Source organism: Yamadazyma tenuis, chromosome 2, assembly GCF_029203305.1.
Source record: "Yamadazyma tenuis chromosome 2, complete sequence".
NCBI lineage: Eukaryota > Fungi > Ascomycota > Pichiomycetes > Serinales > Debaryomycetaceae > Yamadazyma > Yamadazyma tenuis.
The window spans coordinates 1,048,633-1,067,605 of record NC_089462.1 but is presented as its reverse complement, the minus strand read 5'-3'; the positions used below and the strand labels follow the sequence as shown (position 1 = coordinate 1,067,605).

Sequence of the window (18,973 nt, the reverse complement as noted above, 5' to 3'; positions counted from 1 at the left end):
CGAAGGTCGGTGTGATGAGGTGAGAAAAACCAAAATGCGCGAAGACCAAAACCTGGTTGATAATATAACTAGCACAATGCTACAGCATGGATTTTATAAACCTCACAAAGCCTCTGGTATTTTCAGAAACTGCTTAAGTATTGGTTCTAGGAGAATTTCACTCAGTGCTGACTTACAGCGTCAACTTGAGAAGGCACCTTTTCATCCGGTTATAGTAGTTGGTGGAGGGCATGCTGGGTGCGAAGCGGCCACTGGATCAGCTAGAACCGGAACTCCCACTACACTAGTGACCCCCCATATCAATAAAATTGGAACTGCGTCATGTAACCCCTCGATGGGAGGAGTAGGAAAGGGGACTTTACTCCGAGAAATTGATGCTTTAGATGGAGTAGCTTCAAGGATCACCGATAAGGCAGGAATTCACTTCAAGATATTGAATGCTTCTAAGGGACCAGCAGTGCATGGACCCAGAGCCCAAATCGACCGGAAGATATACCTCGAGGAGATGCAAAAAGAGATCTTGAACTACAAGGGGTTAAATGTACTTGAAGCTCAAGTTGAAGATATTATCATAGGTCCGGTTAAGGATAAGTCAGTGGATACAGAAGGAAGGTTATTTGGAAACGTCGAAGGAGTGGTATTAGGTGATGGACAAGTCTTAAGATGTGACAAGGTAGTTATTACTACGGGAACGTTTTTGGGAGGAGAGATTCATATTGGTTTGAAGGCATACCCCTCTGGAAGAATAGGCGAGGCTGCAACTTTTGGGTTATCCAAGACTCTAAAAGATGCTGGCTTCAGGTTGGGACGTTTGAAAACTGGCACACCTCCAAGATTGTCATCAAAATCTATCGACTATACGAATCTAGAAGTTCAACCTTCAGACTATCCACCACAACCAATGTCATTTTTGAGCGATAGGGTTGATCTACAAGAAAACCTAGTTGATTGTCACATCACTTCCACCACTCCAGAAATGCATAAACTCATTGCAAGCAATCTCGATAAGTCAATTCACATTCGAGAAACTGTCAAAGGACCCAGATACTGTCCTTCGATCGAATCCAAGATCATCAAGTTCCCACAAAAGTCTTCTCATATGGTTTGGCTTGAGCCCGAAGGTTTAGACACTGACCTAGTGTATCCAAATGGGATCTCTTGTACCATGCCTGAAGAGATTCAAGAGCAAATGGTAAGAATGATTCCTGGCTGTGAGAATGTAACTATGGTTCAGCCCGGGTATGGAGTCGAATATGACTATGTGGACCCTCGTGAACTCGATGTGACATTGAAGACTAAATTAGTTGAAGGTTTATTCTTAGCTGGTCAAATCAATGGTACTACTGGTTATGAAGAAGCAGCATCACAAGGTTGCTTGGCGGGTATAAATGCTGGTTTGGCACATCTTGGAAAAGATCCTTTGAAGATACTCAGATCAGATGGATATATTGGTGTATTAGTGGACGACTTGATTACTAAAGGAGTAGAAGAGCCATACAGAATGTTCACTTCTCGGTCTGAATTCAGAATTTCTATAAGAGCAGATAACGCAGATAAGAGATTGACCGAGAAAGGCTATAACGCTGGGGTTGTTAGTGAAGAAAGGTATTTGAAGTTTAAGAGTGAAATCAAGCAGTTCGAACAAATCAAGGAGCACATGCAAAATCTCAAGCTTTCAGGAGCAAGATGGTCGCCAGTGTTGAAAGGATTGATTTCTGACGTTAAGAGAACAGCATATGTTGATGGTTGGAAACTTCTATCATACAAGGGAATCGGCTTAGAAGACTTTCTTCCTCACCTTGAGTCCTTCGTTGATGGCACTGTACCTCAATTCTACCAACAGATAAACTCTCGTTTACTTCAGAGAATCAATATTGAAAGCTCCTATGATCCTTGGATGAAGAAAGAGGAAGCCCATCTCAAAGCATATGAGGCAGATGAAAATCTTCTTTTACCCTTAAATTACAATTACACTAATGAAGGGAACTTGAAAATTTCATATGAAGTGTGCCATTTACTTAATACTATTCAACCTGAGACAATTGGACAAGCAAGAAGAATACAAGGGGTAACACCAGCGGCAATTTTTGAATTATTCCAGTTGGTAAAGGGCAAACAATCAATATTGGCCTCTCAAAGAGGAATTGCTTGATATTCAATATTCAACAAATAACGTGAGATGAAATTCTATCTGTAAATATATATACACTATTATACGAGTATAGATTCTAGCTAGAATCGTCAGTGAAATTTTCTATAGAGGGGTCTTCATTAATGTCGGAATCGTCAAGGTCTTGGTCATCAACTTCCACCATGTTGGTGTAATACGTGTTTTTGAGGCAATTATTTAACTCCATCAACAGCTCAAGTGGCAAGTGTTTACCAGCAAGCTCTGAAAAATAGTTCACATTATTAGCTCTAGCACCGTTTACTGTTGGGTACTTCAATCGGCGTATGAAGAGCATCACATCTCGTATGGTGATCTCTGTTCCACCCCTGTGTCTAGCGTAAACTTCTAAATCAGATGTCAAATTTGTAAGAAACGTTTCTGACTGCTGTTGCACCAAACCCAAAGCTTCCGAGGTTGATTTGAGACGTTTACGCTTCTTATTATTTTCCAAAGTTAAGGAGCCAAGCAAACTCTTAATGGTTTTACGGGAAAGACCATAATCTGAGTCCAATCCGTTTGAATTTTCACTATTTGTCTTCCCAGAAACTCTACTAACCAAATAGGGTTTATCTATAATTGAAGTATCATCAATTCTGGGTAATATATCATTGTCGAATTTATGCACCTGGTCAAGGGGAGTGTAGCCAAACATATCGTGATCATCGGATGAATCACCAGGAAAACCAGCTGAATGATTGTCTCCTTCAACGGGTATATCATCTTCAAAACTCTCAGGTTGTGTAGGTGAAAATGTAGGTGAATTGATCTGGATCATCTCCAGATGATCTGATATATCGTCTTCTTGGGGTACAAACACTGAAGGTGAACCGGATTGTGACTCTTCTTCGTTATTCAGCAACACAGCCAATTCCTCCATAGGAATCTCATCATTAATGGCTGTTGAGACTGATGGAGACCGTTGGGTGGACTCTAGGCCTTTTTCAGGAGATATAAACGACACTTTTGTATCACCATGGTTCAGTGATTTAAATTTATCCGGTAGGCTAGCATTAGCGAGTAATTTATCGTTCACGATCTGAGTCACTGCCAGACTGTTCCTTGTTGCTTGAGAAGCTAAAATTCTTTCCAAATAAGAAAAAGATCTTGTAGGTTGATTAGCTTCTTTTAGTGGCTCAATAAATGGATTATCTTGGATGAAATTGTCAGAAGCAACCACAGATTCAGGAGACCCAAAGAGAACATCGGTATTACCCGCTAGTATAAAACTTTGGTTTGTAGTATGTTCATTGTCGGACGACAGTTCTTGTGTTGTCACTGTGGTTGGGATTTTAAGATCTGTTGTCAAGTTTGGGTGGACACCAGTCTCCTTATTCTGAGATTTACTTGAGGTCTCCTCTTTCGATTGCTCTTCCAAGGTTACCTTGCAAAAGAATCGAAGATAGTCAAGAGTCACTGGGCCTGTGTACGAAGGATTGAATGTCACTGATCCATCTGTCTGCAATATAATTGAGGACCTTCTACGTTTGGCGGACAACGGACTTTGTAATTTGGTTCTGAGTCGGTGAATATCTCGTAATGGAGTACTGATTCGTATTCGTGGTTGTGATCTGATTCCCAATTCTCCATTAGGTCTCAGGTTTCCTAGCAGTATTCGTCTTCTCTTTATGGAGTTATATACAGTTGTTAGCTCTGTAGGAGGGAGATGGATTTCATCGACCCGAGAGGTCGATTGCGGAGCTGCTAATCCACCAATTGGGTTCTGAGGTCGACGGTACCGCAACGGCGTCGATGGTTCCGTGTTGCTGTGAATGTAGGGGTGTTTATCAGAACTCATCAACACCAAAACATAAAAAGTATGGAGAGCGCGACTTATTCTACTTCATATTATCTTTATCATGAATCGCCTTGCAGAGTCTCAACACGATAGCTCACTTGATGATAGCTTATTGACGGCTCTTGTATCGGGCACTTCAACTGCAGCTTTGACAGGATCACTTTTGTACCCTTTAGATTTCATCAAAACCCAAACTCAATTGAACAATGCTAAGGTTGCGGCCAAATACAAAATCCCATCCAATTCTCCAACTTCTTTATCCCATTTGTTCAAAGGATGCAGTGCCTTTGTGATCGGAAGCATGGTGAAGAATTCAGCCAGAATATTTCTGTATCATTGGCTGTCCAACTTTATGTCGCTTGAAACTACGGATTCCCATGGCAATCATATCAAAAAGACAACTGCTCCTCGAATCGTGATTGCTGGGATCATGAGTGGGTTCATTGAAACTATATGTATCATACCATTTGAGAATATTAAGATTACAATGATTCAAAACATGCTGCTATACAACGAAATTACCAAGGTCAAAGAAATCGGTTCTAATGTGGATGTCACAGGATACTCTATTCCGGGGAAGCACCATAAACCACCGCAGAACATCTTCAACAAGCAGTACATATCGCCACACGCGTACTTTACGTCTGAAGTGCTAGCCAGCTTCAGGGGAGTGAACCCATCGAAGTTCTCATCGACTCATCTAGTGAAACACACAAAGATGGATGCTTTGAAACACAAGTACAATAAGAATCCTTCTTTGACATTTTGGGGAACGGTACGAGAAATATATTCGATCAAAGGACCAAAAGGATTCATGTATGGAAGTCTAATCACCATTGTCAGACAGACTATGATTTCATCCATTTGGTTATCCAGTTACAATACTACCAAGCAAGTATTTTTGCCCCATCATAAGTCTGGTGAAGGTTGGTTTTCTGAACAGTACACCCTTTATCAATATTTAGGGTTGCAATTGGTAGCAGCGGCTGTGGTGATCGTCACTACTCAACCAATCGATGTGGTGAAGTCTTATATGCAGCTGAAGAATAGTCACACTGCTTATAAGGATTCATTAAGCACAGCATACAAAATTGTTCTTGAACACGGATTCTCGGGGTTGTACAAAGGATACTTCCCCAGAGGTATCAAGGTAGCCGTTGCTGGAAGTATAAGTGCATCATTCTATGCCTATTTTGAACAGCTAATCAGTACAGCTAGTAGCAAGACTGTATTCAGTAACGACTAATATTTATTCTAAATACACGGGCAAAATCATTTCACCGCTCTTGTGCACGATGCCATTGAACTTCTGCACTAGTAATCCTCCATTTGTACTGGGTTGACTAAATGCAACTTGACTTCTCGTGAGCTTAACTCCATATACTGAGTTGGTTAGTACTATTTCCAATAATCTACTGGCAATACCATAGCGTCTCCACAAAGGAGCCACCCATATTCGTGAGACCCCAAGCTTAGCGCTTCGGTTGCATTGTTTGGGGACTATAGTTTGGGTTCGAAGTATCATCCACCTAGACTGCTTCTCAGGATCTTCAATGGCCTCAGTGGTACATATTCCAATTATATGGGAATCAAGCACCGCTATAAAAGCCTTCGGGGTCACCAAAGAAGATTTACTGGTCTTCCAGGCGTCAGAACCACTGGGAGCATTGAGTTCGAGGTTTACCATTTTTAGCGTATCGTCTACGCGTCGTATTTGCAGATCCAGCTGCTTATCAACACTTATCACCTTAACCTTTGCATTCTTCTTTTTCAAACCAGTTGCCGTTTGTATCGTATATTCACCCAATATTTTCTTGGGATCAATATTCCATTGCCACGTGACGCCGTTGACAAAAGTCTTATGGTACTGTTGGTGGATTTCTTGATCCTTCTTAACTAGCTTATAGAACGTCATCCCACACTCCGGGCATGTTTTCGTCTGGTTCAAATGGGATTCGCCACTCTTAAACCCTAAAGAACCTTGGACTTTAGCCTTGGGGTTCTTGGGTTTTATTGTCGATTTCTTGAACTTCATGATGCTTAATCTTCGGGCTTCCCCAGATAAATGGAGTATCCAGCGCGAGGAAAAAAATTGGACAATACTACCGAACCATGTCTTCTCCATACGCCAATTTGCTTCCTGCTAACGGAAAATGGAAGCAACAGATCACAGACTTTTTACTGGAAGATGTTCCTTCGTTCGACTTTGGTGGGTTTGTGGTGGGAACTAAACAAGAGACAGCATACTTGTATATGAAACAAAGTGGGTTGATTTCAGGTATACCTTTCGCCGCCGAGGTTTTTAAGCAGTGTAACCTCTCGGTACAATGGCATTACGAGGAAGCCCAGTACATTACTTCAGAGGAGTTAGCCGAGAATAAGGGCAAAATTGTGGTGGCCATCGTCACCGGACCTGCCAATCACATTTTATTAGCTGAAAGAACAGCCTTGAACTTATTAGCTAGATCTTCAGGAATTGCTACTCAATCCTATATAACCAAGCAATTAGCAGATGAAGTCGGATACAAAGGGCTTATTGCTGGAACTAGAAAGACCACACCAGGCTTAAGGGTTCTTGAAAAGTACTCAATGTTAGTTGGAGGTGTGGATACTCACCGGTATGATTTGAGTTCTATGGTGATGTTGAAAGACAATCATGTTACTTCAACTGGAAGTATCACAAAGGCTGTTCAAAGTGCAAGATCTGTTTGTGGGTTTGCAGTCAAAATCGAGGTTGAAGTTAGCACTGAAGAGGATGCCTGTGAAGCCATTGATGCTGGTGCTGATGTTATAATGTTGGACAATTTCACTGGTCCCGCTCTACAAGTTGCAGCGCAGAGCTTGAAAAGGAAATACCAAGGTCAAAATAAGTCTTTCTTGTTGGAGTGCTCTGGTGGCTTGACCTTACAAAACTTGGGTTCCTACTTGTGCAATGACATTGACATTTACTCAACTTCTTCTATCCATCAGGGTTGTGGAATTATTGACTTTTCTTTAAAGATTCAGGCGTAACCTGGTTAAATTTATTTACATATTTTCATAATCTATACAGAGCTAAGAACAAGTGCAAATATGAATTATCTGATGGACGAAACACTCTTCAAAGATACACTCAGAAAACCAGTATTAAATCCTATCACATCAGATGCGTTTCCCAAGATCCTGGAAGTTTCTTGGTCAATAGGTAAGTTTGGATCATCGACGTCATCTTCTTGATCAGTATCATCGTTGGTATTATTAACATCAATGTTACTGTTACTATGCATAAAGTATCTGAGTCTATTTTCGTAACTCAAAGACAATTGGTTATTCAACAGAAGGCCCGAATTGCTCATTCCAGCACTATTTAAGCTCAAATCTTTCAAGACCTCTTCGTCAGTCAAATTATGATTCCCATTATCACTCATATACTTATTGTTAAGAGACGATTTCTTACCATAGCACTTTAAGGCTCTGATGTGGGTATCTTTCCCATCCTGGTGGTTAGCCAAGATCACCAACTTCACCATAAAACACTTCAACACCCGATCATTACGAATGCCACTGAATATAATATGAGACCATCCCACTGGTTTACTGAAATTCACTGTACAAACTTCACTCAAATCCCAGCCATCTGAGCTACCTGCTAAAACCTTAATTTTAGATGGAGTATAAGATTCATCTAAATTATAATTTGTGAACAACGAGATTCGTTCCAAAGATACCCTTTTGGAGAACTGAATGGTGATCGAGTGGGGATTACTAAGTTGATTATTGGTGATTGCACCGTTATTGCTGGAGTTCGAATTATTTGTTCCATTACTCCCATCACTTTGCCAATACATATTAGGAGTATCATCTCGGAGTTGTGCCAAGCCAAAGCCCTGTTTGAGAGAAGACAACTTCCAATTTGCCAATGGGGATAAGTCATGCAAGTCTAATGATTCGATCTCTTTTAAGCCTCTAGCGTAATACACTTGTTGGATTTGTTCCATGGTAGGCTCTTCAAGAATATCCGATTTATTTGTAGACTCTTCGTCGTTGACTTCGACACTATGGTAGTTATCTTGGTCGTCCAAAAATGGGTTCTGTCGTTCAGAAACATTAGCGCTGGTGATGGAATCAATCAACTCAGATTCGGGTATGGCATCTTGTGTTTGCAACTCATGTTGAGGAGTTTGATTTGGATTGTACGACACATCTACTGAGTGGATTCCCGACCCATTAGCAGAATTGTACACATGGTTGACATCAGAGATATCAGTTGTAGGTTCAGGGAATGGAGGGCTTCTATCCCACCTTCCGGAGCTATTCATTTAAGTATAGTGGATTAACAATAAGTTGAAGGCCGCGCGATTTCGATTTAAGATATTTGATTTGAGTATTATACAAGCATACAAACTATGGGACTATCATGTTTTATAAGTCAACTGTCTTCAACTCTTCAGAAGCATCGGCAGTAGGTTCATCTTTAGTTTCTTCGGTTTCATTGACTTCAGGTGTTTTAGTTTCAGTCACTTCAGCTTCTTCTGGTTTGGTCTCTTCATTAGCTTCTTCCGTAATGTTGGACTTATCGTCGATAATAGTTTCCTTTGGTAAATTAACCTTACTTGTGCTTTCCAAATTGATTATAGGGCTGGGAGTATTTGATAAATCAGTATTGGAGGCACCAGCAGAATGCGATTCAGTGGGTCTTTCTTGCCTTTTGGTTGGTTGAGGCACAAACGATGTGACAAAATGATTTACATTGGTGATGCCATGTTTTTTCAACGTTCTCCTCTTCAACACATCCAAATACGTTAAAGGATTACCAGATTTTCCAAACTCATTATCTTTATCATAGAAGAGTAATTCTCCTTCACCTTCATCTTCATCTCCAATAAAGTCATCATCATTTCTAGATGCTTCTAAGTAGCCAAAAGAAGCATCGATTTCCGACTGGTCAATCTTGTAATTTCCGTTTTCCAAATCAGATACGAAAATGAACAAGAATTCTTGCAAGTTGGAAGCAATCACTAATTTGGTGTCGAAATCTCTACCGAAGACAATCACCTGACCCCAAGAACCAGTAGCACCTGGAGCCAAATCAACAGCAATCTGGTTACCAAAGTAGTCCCTGCATATAGGGACCCAACCTTTGTGGGAATAGTATGGTTGAATAGAGTTTGGAGGTATAGACCTTTGATTGGCAATGAAGTTGTTGTTGATATCCAAACCGACCAATTTGGCCTTGATTCCTTCAACCGATGAACCGACGTCGGTAGAATCAGCCATGAGTGGTGAATCATCGACTTTGAGTTGTTGCTTCTGTTGTTTTTGAATGTAATACTGTTGTCTTTCTAATTTTTCAGCTACTTTGGTCCAAATAGTGTGTTCTTCAATGATGCTTTCGAGATCTAAAAACACCAAACCCATAAATAAACCAGTCGGTTTTCCACCACTAAATTGACCATCACATTTCTTGTATAATTGTCTAAGTTCCACTGGAAGCGCCCCGCATCCCAAGTCTTTTTCAAATTCATTCAAATCAGCTGTTGTCACACCGTCATTAAGGCTATCATATAATTCTGGATATTCTTCATCTAACCATTTCGCCAAGCGCTCCCATAAAGAGTCGATGGATGGTAAAGGAGGTTGTCCATTACGGTTCAAGCTCTGCAACTGCAAATCTGAACCGTTCAAGTTTGTGTTGGAAGACCGCAATCCTGGTCTATAAGTGACAAATGGAGCTTGTTTACCAGCTTCAGAGCCACCTTCAGCACCAGGAACCAAAGAAGCAGACGATCCATTGTTAAGCTCATTCAATCTAGTTTGGGAAGAATTCAAATTGTTTCCACCAACCAAGTTGGAATTGTTGTTTATGACGGAGTCTCTATAAGGAGAGTCATAAGACGCGTAGTGATCATCGGTGGTGATGGAGTGCACAAAAGCTTTGACGTTATCAAAAATACCCATTGAAAATTCTTGTAACGAGTAGTCTAACAGATAATGAAACGGGTAGTATAAACAAATAAAACCTTCTAAATTAAGCTGCTTGTGGGTATAAACTGTCAACAAATTTCAAAGCGTGATGCGCAGCGATTTGAAGTAAAAAATAACTGACACAAAACCCAAATGCGCATTGTCTACTACTTTATATACTTATCGTACTACACATTTGTATTTAATTACTAGACAGTCTCAAACGAAACCTCTCTATTAGTTTCAACGTACGAGGCTACCGCTGTTCCGAAATACTCATAAAGTTCGTCATGGTAATTCTCGAAGTCGAGTTTAGTTATCCCATCACAAAGCTTGATGAGGTCATAATTAAGAGCATCCAGTACCTTAGAATCCTTGTGGTAATGGGGAGAATTCAACACCTTGGATCTTAAGAAATGAGCAATGGTAGGAACCTTTCCTGATGCTCTTTTAGACACGAACATTAAATAGTGTTTGATTCTTTCAAGCTTCAAGGCCAATATCTTAGAGTCACAATGCTTCAAGGTATTGGGTACCAAATCAATAGCAATTAACTTTATAATTAACCGCAACAACCCAGGGTGTGAGTCATTACCGTTGATAAGTTCATTCATTGTATACTTGCAAGCATTGTTGACGCATGGAATGTGCTTGATGCAGTCAGGAGTCAACTCTGCGTTGTGGACTGGTTCATTGTAATATCCTTGTTTGTAGGCTTCCAAGTCATTTCCTTCATTGATGAACCGGTCAAACCAGGACAAATCATAGCCGTGGAATTCATTTGCATCCAATCTCCAGTGATTGAAGCTCTTATACCAAAACTTGTCATCTGTTACGGCATCAACCTTATGAGCAGTGTCCATGTTTTCATCGATCTTCAGAATTCCAATGTAGAAATCAGGTCTGAACCGTAAAATAGCTTTGGAAAGCAAGATGATGAATGAAGTATAAGCAGCATTTTCAAAGTCGGTCAACTGAATTTCTGTTGGTCTAAACTCAACTCTCCATCCTGGTTTATTCTTCAAATCTCCCACGTCAGCTGTACTATACAATGATGGAGGCTTAAACCGCAAAGTTTGCCAGTTGGTGGACTGGATATTTTCAAAATGATCATTTTCAAGAGTGTTATCTTGATCAACTCTTTCACTGAACAACACTAAAGGATCCCTAATAAATAAATGTGCAAAATGTTTGGCCATAATAGGATCAAAACCAGCCTTGAGCAACTTTTGGAGCACGGGTTGGTTAATTGGTGAATAAATATCGTTGAAATTCTTGTCAATCTCAGACTCATTAACCAAGTAATTATCTATTGAAGCATACCGGCTCTTGGGGATCTTTTGGACCAGTTTACCATCATTGGTAGCCAATTTAGTATCACCGTAAACGTTAAACACTCTGTCACCATTTATTCCACGGCCCCCACCCATTTTTTGAAGGTGACTTTTGACACTTTTATCGATATCTAGTCCTCCAAAATAATCGTAACCTGGGAAAGGGTCTAAGTCTCTCTCCACAAAAGTACGATCATCGACAGCACCACTAATGACATTCCACCGTACGTCCTGGTTGACCAAAAAGCCCTTAAAAATAGGTGCAGCTGCACTTAAGGCCAAGAATAATGGGGTGACAGGAGCCAAGGCATCGTACAAATACCGAGCTTCGTCAATGTTCTTAGCTTGCATTGTCATTTGTAAACATGACAGACCCATTCCAAAGCCCATGGAATCCATGTAAACATGACCTGGCTTAGATGCCCACCTATACTCGGCATCACTATCGAATAATTCCCTGTCTGGAATACTGTCATCAAGTAATTTCGTGTTTTTGTCAGGGTACATTGGTAAGTTGATTGCAACTTTACAACCTCTCCTCTTTCTAATATTAGCAGTTAAAGTAGGAAATCTAGCATGCCGGTTGATTATTTCATCAGGAAGAAACAATGACTGAGACGCAGGTCCAATAGGCTTGGCCTGGGGACTGGTGAATCCGGGGCATCCCATTCTTGGAAACGAAGTCAATGTCAAGAGTCGGATATTAGCAGGCAACTGAGTCTGACTTAAAAATCGTCTCATCCGCATATTACTCTCTACCTCCAAGTAATGGCCTAGGATATTACCATCAAAAGGAGCCAATGGAGTTGCCTCTACCATGTATCTACCGTATTCTGGGTGGAAAGCAACATTATTTTGCACCGCTTTCTGACCCACTTCTAATGCACTATTATTCAAGTCGTCAATGATGTGATCGTAGTCGATGTTCAACTTGACGGTTTTCTTATTATCGTCAAGTTCCACTAGCATGTATTCCACTTCGTCTCCCCAATAGAATTTATCATTATCTCTGTTCTGATGCTGGGCAAAGATATTGATCAATTGGGATATTCCATTATCTCTCACGTGTTCATTATGCTTTCTAGATTCGTACCAATCGAGAGGCGTTCCCAACGACAATAATCCCATAGCAGTTATGAGGGTTGGCACGATTTGTGGAGGTAGGAAATTGTATATTCCACAGCCAAGATTAGGTGCTAAAGTTTTTTTTTCACCTCTGCTCAATTTCTTGCCACAAACCAAATAGGACAATTTTTGCGAAGAAGGTTACTGTGGCTGTCTGGCTACTAGGATCACCTGAGCTTAATTTAGGTCCGTTACAGCTGTATTGAATTGGGAATATAGATTACTATTAATCTGATTCAGGTAGGAATTCTGTTGCTAATGCTCTCGCGATCGCCGTTGGATGCTTAGTAAGATTTGATATAGTTTGGGCAGCCTATCCTTAACCAAGAGCCAAACTACTTAGTAATACAAGCTAGCGGAACGCTGAGGCTCAAATATCCGTAACGGTTTTCGAGGAGCAAAACGACAGGTATAAATGTATAACCCTAATTGAAGCCGTTGCAGTCAGCTTACTAATAGTCTCAGTCGGGTTCCCAATCGGGAAAAACTATTGATAGTCCGATGGTAGCTTAGGAATCATCGCTCCGAAACTTAAATAATGGGACATCTCTATTACAATACAAAAAATAACGTTTCTACGGGTTGCTTAGTATAACCCGTCAATGTTGTTAACAATACATCCAGCATCATCAGCATTGGATTTTTCCACCAAAACACCGATTTCAATTGGCTCTTCGCCTTGTTGCACTAAAATGCGCTTAGCCTCTTCAACATTATGCTTTTCCACCACCAACACAATACCAATACCCAAGTTAAGAGTCTTCAAGATATCGGCATATGGAATATTTCCTAGTTGACCAAACCATTTGAATATTTCCGGAACTTCCCAAGTGTTGATATCCAACACAGCTTGTAAATGCTTAGGCAAACATCTTGGAATATTTTCCACTAAACCTCCACCAGTAATGTTAGCCAATCCCAAGGTCAAATCTTCTTTGATCACTGCAAGCACTTGCTTGACATAGATTTTCGTAGGGGTTAAAATCTCTTCACCGAGAGTTTTTCCAGTTGTGGAGAATGGTGCAGGAGAAGTGTAGTCATAGTCTGTAGAAGACTCAATCAAATGTCTGATCAAACTGTAACCGTTGGAATGTAATCCGTTAGCCTTCAATCCAATAATCACGTTACCGGCCTGCATTTTTTCAACAAAGGGCAAAACCTTGTCTTTCTGGACAGCCCCAACAGCAGTACCGTTGGTATCATAATGGCCGGGGGCGTACATACCAGGCATTTCACTGGTTTCTCCTCCGACCAAGGCACACCCAGCTTGGATACATCCATCAGCCACTCCTGAAACAAAATCTGCAGCCACTTTGATATCTAACTTGGCAGTTGCAAAGTAGTCCAAGAACATCAATGGTTCAGCACCCTGTACTACTAAATCATTGACGTTCATTGCCACTAAGTCGATACCGACAGTGTCATGAATGTCCATGATTTGTGCAACTCTTAATTTAGTACCAACTCCATCGGTGGCACCCACCAATAATGTGTCGGCAGTTTTATATCCAGCTTGAGCTAAGTCAAACAATCCACCGAATCCACCGATATCAGAATCGGCACCAGGTCTGGCAGTCGACTTCACCTTGGCCTTGATTTTCTCTACCAATAAGTTACCTTTGTCAACAGAAACACCAGATTCTTCATATGTGACACCAGCCTTCTTGGAAGCCACCTCAGCATCTCTGAAGGCTCTGTGTGCAATATCTGTTCTGTTGTACTTACCTTCAAACTTAACATATTCCACACCTGCGTAAGCCTTTTCAACAGCTTCTTTTACGGTACTACCAGTTGCAGTTGAACCAATTACACGGCCACCAGCAGTAACTATTTTACCGTTTTTTTCAGCAGTACCAGCATGGAAAACATAAGTGTCAGCTGGTAGAGGGGTCTTAACGGTAATCTCGTCACCTTTAGGATATGATTCAGGATATCCAGCAGCAGACATCACGATAGTTGTAGAAAATGTGTTAGGTTTAAGCTCGATCTTGGCAGAGTCCAATCTGTGTTCAGCACAAGCCAAGAACACCTGAGCCAAATCAGTGTCTTCAGTTAACAATGGCAAAACAGTTTGGGTTTCAGGGTCTCCAAAACGCACGTTGTACTCCAATACTTTGGGTTCTTTGGTGGGCGACAACATAATACCAGTGAACAAAACACCACACATTGGGTAACCATCTTGTCTCATTCCGTCAATGGTTGGTTTGATGATTTTGCTGTCGATCTTGGCCAAAACTTCTGGAGTGGCGATTGGAGCAGGTGCATAGGCACCCATTCCTCCGGTGTTCAAGCCCTTATCACCATCGCCAATTCTTTTGTGGTCCTGAGCAGCTGGTAAGTTGAAAAAAGAGTAACCATCAGTGATGGTTAAAATAGATAATTCATCACCTTCTAAGTATTCTTCAATAACGATCTCATCTCCTGCACTTCCAAAGTTTTTAGCCACCATAATCTCGTCTAATCCTTGCAAGGCCTCTTGTTTAGTTTCTGGAATCAATACACCTTTTCCAGCAGCAAGTCCATCAGCTTTCAAGACAATGTTGTAATCGATCTCTTGGATGTGCTTCTTAGCATCCTCAACGGAAGTGAAGTTCTTGAATCTAGCAGTAGGAATGTTGTGTTTATCCATAAATACTTTCGAAAATGCTTTGGATCCCTCCATCACAGCAGCTTTTTCAGAGGGTCCAAACACTGGTACCCCAATCTTGGTGAACACAGTTGAAATTCCATCAACCAAAGGTTGTTCTGGTCCAGGAATAGCCAAGTTTATTTGGTGCTCAAGAGAAAACTTCGCCAACGCTTCAAAGCATTTAGGAGAACCGGACAATTCAGGAACATTAACAACCTTGTCAGATACTTGAGTACCACCATTTCCAGGTGCAACATAGATTTTACTCACGGACTTGGACTGTGCCAACTTCCAGACAATTGCGTGTTCTCTGGCACCGTTACCGATCACAAGAATGTTCAACTGTGTGCTAGACATGAGAAGTTTAGTGGGGATAAAGTCGTTTAAGTTTAAAGAATAACTTTGGTTAGCTCTTCTCAGTTTTTTTTTTCTCACCCAAGTTTATTAGGGCAATAAATTCTTTGACTCCAGCTGTGCGGCTGTCAACTGCTTGATTTTGCAATGTCTTGAATTCAGTATCTGTCTAGTTTTGGCTATATACAATATTTACAGAATAATGAATCAGATGGCCACATCTCCATCGCCAATAATCCCCTCAAGCTTGTAATCTGTATCACTGGGCAATTTCACGGGGTTACCTTCTTCATTAATTGGAGTGTATAAGTAGTACGACATCAAAGAATTAACAACGGCTCTAGTTTTAGCTTCATTAAGAGATGATCCTACTCCCTCACCAAGCTTTTCAGTTCCCACAAACACACCTGCCACGTAAATAGCATGGCTCGATAATCTACCAGTTTCCGCCATTAATCTGATTTGAAGGGGTTCCTTGAAGTTCAACTTTTCACACAATCTGGCCAATTCTCGAGTAGGTTGAGAGAATTGAAACATGTTTTCCAAGAGCAATTTTCTGGATAAGATGTGATCATCAATGAACTTTTTGGTCACGGTTTCACCGCAATGGGTATACAAGCCACCGATGATTGATCTTACTGCGGAGGCATAGGCATCATGTTCTCTAGAAATAAAGTGGTTTGTGTTTGGATTGAGGGTACGAGCCTCTTGTAAGTTCAACTCTATTATACCTTCTTCAGTGAATTGATTCTTATCTTGATCTGACAAGAACCGTAACCTTCCGTACTGTAAGAACTCAGATTCTAGGGACAACTTCTTGTCCAATTTTGACGTAGTATCGACTTGAATACCCCAAGCTTTACCCAACTCATACAAACTTTCAACCCCCATTAAAGAGTCAACAGCAGCATTGTGGATTGGCATAGGTAATCTTGGGTACCGCACCAACAAGTATTCCGATACGTAATACGATAATAAGGTCTTCCCTAATGTGTTTAAGCCATAGTTATTGGCTAATCCCTCATATTTTATCATGTTCAACGCTTGGGATAATGTGGAAAATTGATAAGTCTTAGGCAAGTTCAATCTGAAATGCAATGCTACTAGTGGTGGAGATTGTTGGGCCGTAGACTCGGGCAATCTGTGTGTGAAAATGGTGTTTTTGTAGCTTCCGTAATTGGTTATATCATCATATTCAGTTTTTAAAGATTCGTCGTTTCTGGAAACCTGGTAAGTTCTTACGGGCACTAGACTGAACCCCCAAGGTTTACCTCTCAATATGTTAAACGATCTTGACAACATACTAATACTCTTGCAAGGTTATTGTATGACAAGCGACGTCTAGTTAGAATTTTTCACCGGGTTGTTGATGGATTTTTCAGATTTTTTTTTCTCGCACCAGCAGATCTCACGACACTTGATGGTAAGTTGTAGTTTTAAAGGATATTTCCATTTGAGCGCTACGGCGTCATGATTAGTAGCTTAATGGTACATACCTTTGTTACCTGTGTACACAATGATAATGCCCAATTTTGTTAATTTTTGGCGTTCAAGAAATAAGCAGAAGTCTCTAGTCATAGGCTCATATGGCACCAAGTACCAAGCTACCTTAGCAAAGACTAGTTTGAATTTTCTCAAGTACAAGAGTAAAACTCTGCTAGATCGCTGCCTCATTTAACTTTTGTCTAGTATCCCTTCAAGCTACACCACACAACCTCTACAACAATTTAAGTAAACCTGGTCGTGTCCAGCAGATTTTCTCTTCATCACTGCGCTCGCTCAGCCAACCAAAACTGATTTAAATACAACTAGCATTTTCATTCAAACATCATGAGTGGACACCACGCACCCAAGTTGAATGGATGGGCTATAGGAGCCATGTCTTCTGTGTTTGTGATTTATACTTTGATCAAGTCTCCCTTAAAATACAGATTTATTAGTGAAGATAGAATGAGTCCTAAAGCTGACTTGGCCTGGAGGAATGCCTCTCAAAAATGGATAGACAACAACCTTTAAGCAGGCCCTATAAAGTTCCATATTGGTTCAGTTTCCACTAATTGCATGAAGAATATTACATGTTTTATGTACATTTAAATACACACGATCACTTTTTAGAAAAGCTCAAGAGGTAAGCAAATGCTAATGCTAACTGTAATAATGGAAACCTATATGTCTATCCCATTTTCATCAACTCAACATTATTTGTCAAAGTGGTATACTGGGGGTCCAACTTGAACCAGTCATTTTCTAGCTTGAAGAAGCACCACATGAACCGTCTGAAAATTTCTAACACCTCTATTAAAGAATACCCAAATGAGAATGCATCGTATCCAAACAAAAATAATCCAACTCTAGTAATTATGGGTTTATCTTCAGCTTCTCTTTGGGTGTAAAACTTCAACACCCAGATATATCTCAAGAGAAAATCCACTGTTATTCCCAGGTAATAAATTATGGGCTTTCTGTAAATGAGCTTGTCTGGAGAGCGAAGTGTGAAACTTGATTTCTTTAAGAAGTAGTCAAAGGTTTCAAATCCCCAGTCCATTCTTACATCCCAAATAAATGAGTATGTAGAGTTTATGAACGAACACAAATACCACCAAACATTCAATATTTTCAAAAGATGGAGATGCATTTCTTTACCCGCATCATTGTCTTCTCCATACTCTTGTACGTTAAACTTGATCAAAAAGTTGATAAAGATAGGAGCAATTCCTGTAGTGTATTTCATCAAATTCAACATATGAGATCTTTGTCTTGTCAAAAGGAACTCTTGCCAACATTGTCTTATTCTTATCAAAGCAGGTAAACAGAGCACAAAGAGCTCTAGAAAACTATTATAAGGCAATTCGTCGGAGACAAAATAGTGCCAAATAAAGATTCCAATATCATTTAAGACCTTAGAATATGATACCAAACTATCACTGATCAATATATCGTTTGTTCTCATCAGTTTGGAGTTGATATTGCCAGACAAAATCCTCTTCATTGTGGTGGATAGTCTTAATTTACCTACCGACTTATCACTGGGTTTGCTAAAGATTTTGTAGCTTATTATCAACATTGTGACCAAAGGTATTAGGTGATAGATCAAAACCAATGTGACATGATGAGTTTCATCGCTGAAAAGTATTTGTATAATCTTGAAAATTATGAAAGACACCATTGTATTGATAGAAATAACTCTAAGATTGAACCAAATTCCCTTGAGTAATAAGCTGTTTTCTTTAGGGTCAGCCACTGATATAGTAGCCTGCTCTCCTACTGCAGGGGATTCTCCTAGCTGAGGGTAATTATGTGAGGAATATGATAAATTTATCAACTGAAGTACGTTTATGCCATTTATATTGTAGCATCCATAAACTATCAAATACCATAGTAGATGGCCCAATTGAATGAGAAAAAGGATCCTGTATGGCAACGGCACGATTGTGTCAAATATAATTGCATCTAGCTGGTCTTCCATACTGGTTTTTTAATTCATCTATTTAGTTGTAAGAACCCGTCAATAATTTGTTTGGGTCCGACCGCGATGTCTAAAACAATTGTCTGCATAGCCTTTCAGGTACACAATGGGACAACACATAGTGACCTCCCCAAAAGTGGTAACCGAGACTGAATTT

The 18,973-nt window shown here is 40.3% G+C and overlaps 11 protein-coding genes across 11 annotated transcripts; 3 read left to right on the top strand and 8 right to left on the bottom strand. All coding sequences in view use genetic code 12, as the record gives it.

Annotated features, from left to right (window-relative positions):
• Positions 1-334: 334 nt before the first annotated feature.
• MTO1 (Mitochondrial Translation Optimization) lies at positions 335-2,152 on the top strand (the record flags this gene model as incomplete). Its single annotated transcript, XM_006689580.2, has 1 exon — positions 335-2,152. One exon carries the CDS (start codon positions 335-337, stop codon positions 2,150-2,152), a length of 1,818 nt encoding a protein of 605 aa, XP_006689643.2.
• Positions 2,153-2,228: 76 nt separating this feature from the next.
• Positions 2,229-3,965, bottom strand: PSN45_001808 (uncharacterized protein; the record flags this gene model as incomplete). The annotated part of the gene is made up of 1 exon (XM_066157739.1): positions 2,229-3,965. One exon carries the CDS (start codon positions 3,963-3,965, stop codon positions 2,229-2,231), a length of 1,737 nt encoding a protein of 578 aa, XP_066013836.1.
• A 61-nt stretch (positions 3,966-4,026) lies between these two features.
• On the top strand, positions 4,027-5,211 carry PSN45_001807 (uncharacterized protein; the record flags this gene model as incomplete). Its single annotated transcript, XM_006690292.1, has 1 exon — positions 4,027-5,211. One exon carries the CDS (start codon positions 4,027-4,029, stop codon positions 5,209-5,211), a length of 1,185 nt encoding a protein of 394 aa, XP_006690355.1.
• Positions 5,212-5,214: 3 nt separating this feature from the next.
• On the bottom strand, positions 5,215-6,000 carry ECO1 (N-acetyltransferase O1 (Establishment of cohesion protein 1); the record flags this gene model as incomplete). Its single annotated transcript, XM_006689582.1, has 1 exon — positions 5,215-6,000. The coding sequence occupies one exon, from the start codon at positions 5,998-6,000 to the stop codon at positions 5,215-5,217; it is 786 nt and encodes a 261-aa protein (XP_006689645.1).
• Positions 6,001-6,077: 77 nt separating this feature from the next.
• BNA6 (nicotinate-nucleotide diphosphorylase (carboxylating)) lies at positions 6,078-6,977 on the top strand (the record flags this gene model as incomplete). The annotated part of the gene is made up of 1 exon (XM_006690294.1): positions 6,078-6,977. The coding sequence occupies one exon, from the start codon at positions 6,078-6,080 to the stop codon at positions 6,975-6,977; it is 900 nt and encodes a 299-aa protein (XP_006690357.1).
• A 65-nt stretch (positions 6,978-7,042) lies between these two features.
• Positions 7,043-8,263, bottom strand: PSN45_001804 (uncharacterized protein; the record flags this gene model as incomplete). Its single annotated transcript, XM_006689584.2, has 1 exon — positions 7,043-8,263. One exon carries the CDS (start codon positions 8,261-8,263, stop codon positions 7,043-7,045), a length of 1,221 nt encoding a protein of 406 aa, XP_006689647.2.
• A 103-nt stretch (positions 8,264-8,366) lies between these two features.
• On the bottom strand, positions 8,367-9,902 carry SMI1_2 (Cell wall assembly regulator; the record flags this gene model as incomplete). The annotated part of the gene is made up of 1 exon (XM_006689585.2): positions 8,367-9,902. The coding sequence occupies one exon, from the start codon at positions 9,900-9,902 to the stop codon at positions 8,367-8,369; it is 1,536 nt and encodes a 511-aa protein (XP_006689648.1).
• A 215-nt stretch (positions 9,903-10,117) lies between these two features.
• Positions 10,118-12,370, bottom strand: GSH1 (glutamate--cysteine ligase; the record flags this gene model as incomplete). Its single annotated transcript, XM_006689586.1, has 1 exon — positions 10,118-12,370. One exon carries the CDS (start codon positions 12,368-12,370, stop codon positions 10,118-10,120), a length of 2,253 nt encoding a protein of 750 aa, XP_006689649.1.
• Positions 12,371-12,953: 583 nt separating this feature from the next.
• Positions 12,954-15,353, bottom strand: PUR25 (Bifunctional purine biosynthetic protein PUR2,5; the record flags this gene model as incomplete). Its single annotated transcript, XM_006689589.2, has 1 exon — positions 12,954-15,353. One exon carries the CDS (start codon positions 15,351-15,353, stop codon positions 12,954-12,956), a length of 2,400 nt encoding a protein of 799 aa, XP_006689652.2.
• Positions 15,354-15,557: 204 nt separating this feature from the next.
• mrpl3 (mitochondrial 54S ribosomal protein mL44) lies at positions 15,558-16,652 on the bottom strand (the record flags this gene model as incomplete). The annotated part of the gene is made up of 1 exon (XM_006690296.2): positions 15,558-16,652. One exon carries the CDS (start codon positions 16,650-16,652, stop codon positions 15,558-15,560), a length of 1,095 nt encoding a protein of 364 aa, XP_006690359.1.
• Positions 16,653-17,523: 871 nt separating this feature from the next.
• ERD1 (protein-ER retention protein) lies at positions 17,524-18,414 on the bottom strand (the record flags this gene model as incomplete). The annotated part of the gene is made up of 1 exon (XM_066157738.1): positions 17,524-18,414. The coding sequence occupies one exon, from the start codon at positions 18,412-18,414 to the stop codon at positions 17,524-17,526; it is 891 nt and encodes a 296-aa protein (XP_066013835.1).
• Positions 18,415-18,973: the final 559 nt, after the last annotated feature.